This window comes from Crocuta crocuta, unplaced genomic scaffold (assembly GCF_008692635.1).
Source record: "Crocuta crocuta isolate KB4526 unplaced genomic scaffold, BGI_CrCroc_1.0 scaffold32, whole genome shotgun sequence".
Classification (NCBI taxonomy): domain Eukaryota; kingdom Metazoa; phylum Chordata; class Mammalia; order Carnivora; family Hyaenidae; genus Crocuta; species Crocuta crocuta.
In genome coordinates, this window is record NW_027529424.1 from 9,453,507 (window position 1) to 9,461,346 (window position 7,840).

Consider the following 7,840-nt stretch of genomic DNA (forward strand, 5'->3'; position numbering starts at 1 on the left):
TCTCCTGGCTGCTTGCAGGATCCTCTCCAGGTTTTGGCAGTCTTGCTAGGATTCGCATGAATGTGGTTTGCTTGGGATTTGCTGAACTGCTTGGATGTGTAAGTTAATCGTTTATATGAAATTGGGAATTTTAAAATCGCCCTCTTCTGATGTTTTATCCCATTTCCTCTCCTTCTGGGACACCCATTTCCGCACTTGTCAGAGGCTCCGTGTTACTCCGCAGGCCCCTGGGGCTCTTTGCCTTTTTTTTTTTTTTTTTCCCTCTCCATGCTTCATATTTAAGTAACGCCTATTGATTTGTCTTCAAGTTCACGGACTCCCTTTTTTGTTATTTCCAAAAAGCTATGGATCCCAGTCAGTAGGTTTTAACTTTTTTTTTCTGGTACTGTACTTTCTACATGTAGGGTTTCTAGTTTTTTGAGTATAGTTTTTTGTGAGATTCTGTTTATTCATTTTGATCCTACTGAATACATTTATACTAATTTAAGTTTATTTTTAGAGAGAGCGAGCAAGCGAGCGAGAATGAGAACGCGTGGGGGAGAGATAGAAAGAGGGGGAGAGAGAATGAATCTCTGCAGACAGGGTCTGCACTGTCAGCACAGAGCCCAGTGAGGGACTTGATCTCATAAACCATGAGGTCATGTCCTGAACTGAAATCAAGAGTTGGACACATAACCGACTGAGCCACCCAGGCGCCTCTCTACTATACCTTCTGGAACAGGTGTTTGAATGAGGATGTTTGTCCTTGAGTGTATTTATAACCGCGGCCATTAATCCCCTGCTTTATGTTAACATGTCGGGAATCTGGGCATCCCATCCTTTGTATTGACTGCTTTTCCTGAAGTCTTTACTCTGGGTCACACTTCGTTTCTTCACACCTGGTGACACTGTACTGGATACTGGACACAGTGATTGGCACAGTGTAGAGATGCTGGGTTCATTCTCTGAAGAGTGTTGATTTTTGTTCAAGTGGGTAGTTAAATTATTGACCAGTTATCTTGAACTTTTGGAGGTTTGACTTGACACTCGGGTGGGGACGGTGGGTTTTTTTTTTCCTTTCTTTTTTCTTTTTGGTCTTCGGCTGAATCCTTAGTCCTGGTGCAAAAAGGTGTGATCCTCCTGGGCTTTCAGTGGAAAGCTCCAGGCGTGTGTGCACATAGCTCTCTAACGTGGCAGTTTCAGACTTCAGGCCCATTTGTCTTTAAGGCCCTGGGTTGTAATCTTTGCTCTTTTTGCCTTCTGGCTGTTGCTTTTTGCTGGATTTCTTGGACTCTGTCAGGTACAAGTAGTTCTGGAGTTAGTTAAGGATTTGAAGAGATTTTACAGATTTGCCTTTTTGTGGATTTCCTCCCACAACTTTCCTCTCCTTTGACAGCCCCAGATTCTGCCCTGTGGCACCTGAATGGATAAGACTGCAGGCTTTCTGCTTCGATCCAGCTGCTCCCTTACCGTGACGGGGAGGAGCCTCAGAAACCACTAAAGGACCTCACTTCCTTCCATTCAAGTCCCCCAGTGTCTGTCTGCTTTTAGTCCCTCTCCAGAGCCTCCTGATTGGTTTTGTTTAGTTCAGTTTTGGAGGATTAGCATGAGCGCTTCAGAGGGACTTGGCATTCAGAACTGAATGTGAGACTTCATGGTTTTGATTATATTTCATAATTGTTGCCTTAATGACTTTAAACTAACACCTTTTAGAAGGAAATTGAGCAAATATACATTGACCTTATAACTCAAAGATCTAAGAAAGGAGACTTTAGTCGTGGAAACAATTATATATTATTGTAATTTCAAACTTTTTTTAGGCTAAGCGCTATTTATGGTGGTACCTACATGCTCAACAAGCCAATTGAGGAAATCATTGTGCAAAACGGAAAAGTGATTGGTGTGAAATCTGAAGGAGAGGTAAGAGCTTTTACAATTTAAAAAATATGTTCTTGTGAGGGAGACGTTCTTGAACGCAATGCGGTGTGGACGCTGATGTAGGTTCCAGGCTACATGTGGAACAAGCTTTATGGCGAGTTGTCATCTGTAATGAATGACTGAGGACTAAAGATGCAGTGCTTAAAACCAGTTATTTCCTATTGGGTTGGTTAGTGCTTAAGATGGAAATAGACCTTAAGGATGAAGTCCAAGTGGTAGGTAGTCTGTATATGTAGTGTAGGTTGGTGCCGGTCTCTTGAATTTTCCTTTAGATTTAGCGTTATTTGTACCACTTCCCGCTTAGAATTCATTGGTTGAATTTGGGCTTGGTGGATACTGAGGGTTTTATTATGTAATTTGGGGCTGGCTCGGTGCAGTTGGGTGCAGGGTTTCTCAGATTTGAACTGCAGTTAACCCCGTATGACCCCTGGTGAAGCGCGCCTCCCGCCGCAGCGGCCCGCCAGCCGGATCTCTTGTATTTCATGAAATGGCAGCTCTCATAGGTAGTGAGAACTGTGACTTTGTGGAGTCCCTGACGGTGTCCCGTGGGTTAGGACCACGTAATCTACACCCGCTGGTTGGCCGTTGGACCAACTGTTAGCGTTGTAGACCTTTGGTAACTGTCTTTTGCTTTTAGTGTGGGAGGTTCTGGGAAGTCATGTGTCTCCGAGTCCTTGTTAGCGCAGTTTGGTCTCCTCCTTTCTCAGGGCTGCTCCCTCTCAGGAAATGACAGAACATGTACCTCTCACTGGGCCCAGTCCCCTATAATGACAGCCTGTGGTAGTTTGTTTTTTTTTTTAACCCAACAACAACCCTTTGAGGTTGGCTACAGCCAGGATGTGAAGCCCGCCTGCGCAGTTCTGAAACTTGTACCAGGCTTCCGAATGCTTGACTAGGACTTAGAATTCCCGGATCTGTTCCAGGAGACTTTGTGGGGATTGTTGGCAGAACCAGTTTTGTTGTGTGTACAGTGAACCCTATGAGGGCCGGAGCTTGCACTGCAGGGACAGTGGCATCAACCTTCTATCAGAAACATCGTGGATACCAAACATCGTAAATGTTAATGTGACTTTGATGTTCCATGACAGGTGGCTCGCTGTAAGCAGCTCATCTGCGATCCCAGCTACGTCCAAGACCGGGTAGAAAAAGTGGGCCAGGTGATCCGAGTGATCTGCATCCTCAGCCACCCCATCAAGAACACCAACGATGCCAACTCCTGCCAGATCATCATTCCCCAGAACCAAGTCAACCGGAAGTCAGGTGAGCTTTGAAGATCCAGCAGCTGCTCGTAGAATTTTGTTACATATAATTTGCTTCATGTTTTGCTCCAGGTTTCTAATTTTATTTGCTCCTTTACAGTGAAGAAACTGTAGGTTATAGGAGAAACAAGGCCTGATCGATCCCTTTTAGCTCAAAGAGATCCTAAACCACGCTGCAAGGCACACACGAGTCCCGGAGCCTCGGCTTGGACCTGTGTGCTTGTCCGTAATGAGGAATCGAGGCTGGACTAGAGGAGCAATGGTGTCCATGTGTCTCGGCTCAGACATTATGTGCCTGTGGAGGTTTCTGTCATTAGCTGACCTGACGCCACTGTGTTTTTGCACTGATGACATTGTTTTTATATCATTGTCAGCAGAATCCTCGAGTTCAGCAGCGTGCTGGAACAACTTTCCGTGGTGAAGATCAGGACTCACTTCTAAAATTGTTAATTTCTAAGCTCTTTGTGGCTGTTTTCATCCCCTGCCTTTTTCCATCTTCCTTCCCGATAGAAGCCCTAAGTCTTATTATCTTCATCGAAACTTCAACTTAAAAGAGGTTATGACCTTTTAAACACACCATTAAGAGCTGTTGTTCCACGGGAGCAACCAGAATCACGGGTTGTGACCAGAACCAAGGGATGTTCAGGGGCCCAAGCAGGTCACAGGGTCTGTGAAAGTCTCAAAAGAGCAGAAGAGGCTCAGTCATGATTTTCTGTATTGGAAAATGAGTAGTTACTGAGTGGGATACAGGTAGAATTCTAGGAGTTTATTACAGAGAGCACGCGCAGGAGTTGCAGAGAGAGAGGGAGACCCAGAACCTGAAGCAGGCTCCGAGCTGTCAGCACAGAGCACCACGCTGGGCTCGAACTCACAAACTGCTAGATTACGACCTGAGCTGAAGTTGGACGCTTAACGGAAGAATAGCTTATGTTTATTTGCAGTTTTGTTATTTTAATAAGTGAGAAACCAGTATCTTTATAAATGCAGGTTTGTCAGGCTCTGCACTTGGCTGCAGCCGGGCTGGGAGAAGAAACCTGAGCCTGGCGGTTCACGGCTCCGCGCGTCTTTCCCTCCAGTGGGCTAGAAGTCGCTGGAAACTTGCAGGCTTTTGCATACGACGCAGCTTGCCTAGAAGATTCGGTCTGTCCCAAGCAGTTTTCACACACACCTCCAGGAGATACAGGAGAAGCCGGAGCGCACATGCTGAGGTTTATAAGCCCCGGTAGTGAGTGCCTTTCCTTGTTTCCAGATATCTACGTCTGCATGATCTCCTCCGCACACAACGTGGCGGCGCAGGGCAAGTACATCGCCATCGTCAGTACGACTGTGGAGACCAAGGAACCGGAGAAAGAAATCAGACCTGCTCTGGAGCTTTTGGAACCGATTGAACAGAAGTGAGTGAGATGTTCATTTCGCTGCAGTCCAACACTGAGATTTGCACAGGGCGGGGGCAGCCGGGGGAGGGCTCTGGTGGCTGGTCTCCCCCTCTGGGTTTTGAGTTTCAGGCAGAGCTGGCAGTGTGGGCTTGGGGTCCGCTCACCCGCTGACTCCGTTCTCTTTCCCTCCAGATTTGTCAGCATCAGCGACCTCCTTGTACCAAAAGATTTGGGAACAGAAAGCCAGGTGAGTGTGGCGCTCCGAAAAGGGTGTTCTACGCAGGCTTTAGCGGGAGACACCCCTGCAGCGTCTCAGGTCTCCGTAATTTTTGTTCGCAGATCTTTATTTCCCGCACGTACGACGCTACGACTCACTTTGAGACAACTTGTGACGACATTAAAGACATCTATAAGAGGATGACTGGATCCGAGTTTGACTTCGAGGAAATGAAGCGCAAGAAAAACGACATCTACGGGGAAGACTAACGGCAGTACATTTCATCATCTCATTAGGACAGACCTCCCTTTGGCAAATGAGCGTTCCGTATGAAATCCGTATTGTAAGGCCTGCTTTTGTAATCACCACGGAGATTGCGGAGCACGGCACCAGTCCGTGCTCCTCCCTTTCTAATATCATGTATTCACGTGTTTTCCCGGAGTGGCTGTCACAATTGGCAGGTGACCACATTCTGTTCGGTTTAACCCATACTGGCTTTTTTTTTTCTCCTAGTGAAGCATCCGTTTAAAAAACCCTCGTGATACTGATACAGAGCACTTGATACAGGATTTGTATCTTTTAATCAGTGTAGCCTTTGCGGGCGCACTGCTGCTCGAGAGTCGGGTTGGTGGTGGGCCTGCTTTCTGTCCTCTTGACATTAAGGAGAATCAAAATGGACTATTCCAGAATTCGGGACAGCCTCCCTACGTCCTCCCTACACCTTCACATCTCGTATCCTGTCAAGTATTATGACAGCACCCACGTAACACGGCCACAAGGCGGGGATCCGTGGGCCTGAAATTCTAACACAACTCCAGACCGTTAAGAGTCCTTTCGGAGGAAGCCCGTGTGCGGTGGTGTTTTAACCTGATAAAATTGAGCGCAGAGGGGAAGGAAACCTATCGTAAAGCAGGTAAACGTAGAAGCTTCTTTTGTATCCCAGGTGTGGCTTCTTCGACGGACCAAGCTGCGATGCGGTATTGATTTGACAGAGCCTTCATTTCAATGATGTCTGTCTCCAGATGGCTCCACATGATGTCTGTGCTACAAAATAAAGCCAAACTCTGGAAACCGGTTCCTTCTCGGTTGGTCTGTCTGTGTTCCAACGTCAAGAGCTAGTGAGTCTCGTACTGGCTGTGGTGCGGCTGCGCAGATGGGGACGCTGGGGGCATGTGCAGGGTTCGATGGGTCAACATACCCGTCCTCTGGCCTCACTGTGAGTAGACCCTAAATTACGTTCTTGACACATCCTCCTGGGGGGCACAGAATCACCCCAGCTGAGAACCCACCACTCTCCCTACAGGGAAAGATTGTCTGAAACCCCAGCGAGCCCTTCCCCACCCGGGATTCAGGCCGTGAGCCAGTGGGGCGGGCGAGGGACCCGCTGGGCTAGAACCACACAGAAGGACGGCGAGGCCACTTTCACAGTCCTCATTGGACACGGTCGTAAACACCTGTCATACTTGGATGCCAGGCCCGTGGGTACGAGGAGGGCGGACACTTCTTCCCCTGCGGCTCAGTTAAGTGGAAAAGCAGTTCTAGGAACGGGTTGTGGGAGGCCTCTCCCAGCAAGGTAGAGGCCCAATTTGAAGGCTCAAGTGGACCAAGTACGGTTACAGCCCCCTTACTGGATGGCTCAGTGAGCGGGTGTTTCTAGGGGCCCACCTTCCTACGCGGCGGGAGGGCTGCGCCAGCAGGTGGAGGCCCCGTGGTAAACGTGGAAGCAAAGTCCTATTTGTTAAATGGCCTAAGAATGCCAGAAGGTGCCCCACAGAAGGAGTCCCAGAAACGATTTTTAGTGGTCTTTATTAAAAAATGAAACAAATGGGTTAGAAAAACCTCTGTTCCAAATGGATACTATGTATCTCTACAAACATTTTTGCTTGGTTTTGAGTTTAAAGATTACTGTAGAAATTATTTCTAATACCATAAATAAATGATTTTCTTCCTCAGAGGGTAGATTTTGTAGTGCACCATTTACAAAATCTATGTGGAAAATGACAATTCATAAGTTTGTCCCATTTAACTTCCTGTAGTGTTGCTAGAGTAACAGCAAATAAAACCAAGATTCCAGCGTTCACAAGGGCGGTAAAACCTTTCAAACGGGCTGTAACATGCACTACATACGCCTCTCCGACCCTGACATGCAAAAACAAAGCTATTGGTTAAAATAGACTTCTTTTTGCTACAACTAAGTAAACGTGTTTGTAAAAGTCCTTATTTTTAACGTTGAGCTTAATTAATAGCTTTGAAGGCTCTTTGTATAAAATGAAAATAATTTAAAATAATATTTAACCATACATCCCAAAGCTGGTAGACAGCTGCTGTCCCAGTGTGAATGAAGTCCAAGATTATAGAGCAGAGTGTGAAGAAACGAAGTGAGGAACACTCCTATGTTGTAGAACATTGATTGTTCAAATAGGAGAAAGCTGTTCTGTTTATCTAAAAAGTTTTCAAAGTAAAAGGAAAGTACTAGCAAGCTGCAGCTGAGTCCCGGGCGTCCACGCAAAAATGGTCATTCCATCTTTTTAAACAGAGTAAACCACGATAACCAAGACCTGTTTTGTAAATAGGATTCAACACCGTATCTTCTGTCTTGGGAACAAAATGAACCGCACGTGAAAATGTGTACCGTTTAGAGGAGACGGAGGCCCCTAGAGGAGATGATCCTTCAAAAATTCCACTTCATGCTGACCCAACAGCAATGCCATCCCGAATACCAATTAAAAATTTATAGCATGATGTACATGCCAAAGAGTGGAGTTTTCAAACAGCTGGTTTCCTCACAGAAAAGTCCGTATGGGTCCCGTCCCGCTCCCACAGGAGAGTTCTGGCAACTGTTCTTACCAATAGCTACTCTTAAACGGAGCTGCTATTTTTTGTATATTTTCAATAAAGTTATTTATATCTGTAACAAGGATGCCACTGTCTTCGAAGACTTCTCTGGAGATGGTAGGCTTTTCTGTAAAAAGAAAAAATAGCCTTTTCTGGTGAAAAAGCCCATTTATACATATACTTTTTAAGCATCACAACCCCTTTTATTTAAAAAACAATTTTTATGGAACCACTTA

The 7,840-nt window shown here is 46.1% G+C and overlaps 2 protein-coding genes across 2 annotated transcripts in view; one reads left to right on the forward strand and one right to left on the reverse strand.

Annotated features, from left to right (window-relative positions):
* The window catches only part of GDI2 (GDP dissociation inhibitor 2), a 33,091-nt gene extending 27,247 nt beyond the window's left edge, over nt 1-5,844 (forward strand). Inside the window, exons 7-11 of the mRNA XM_077758542.1 lie at nt 1,800-1,899; nt 3,006-3,177; nt 4,426-4,570; nt 4,745-4,799; nt 4,892-5,844. Coding sequence (XP_077614668.1) covers nt 1,800-1,899; nt 3,006-3,177; nt 4,426-4,570; nt 4,745-4,799; nt 4,892-5,038 — 619 coding nt within the window. The 3' untranslated portion in view covers nt 5,039-5,844. The remainder of the gene's footprint in view (nt 1-1,799; nt 1,900-3,005; nt 3,178-4,425; nt 4,571-4,744; nt 4,800-4,891) is intronic.
* Nucleotides 5,845-6,558: 714 nt separating this feature from the next.
* The window catches only part of TASOR2 (transcription activation suppressor family member 2), a 72,321-nt gene continuing 71,039 nt past the window's right edge, over nt 6,559-7,840 (reverse strand). Inside the window, exon 25 of the mRNA XM_077758411.1 lies at nt 6,559-7,731. Within this exon, the coding sequence (XP_077614537.1) occupies nt 7,613-7,731 (119 nt within the window). The 3' untranslated portion in view covers nt 6,559-7,612. The remainder of the gene's footprint in view (nt 7,732-7,840) is intronic.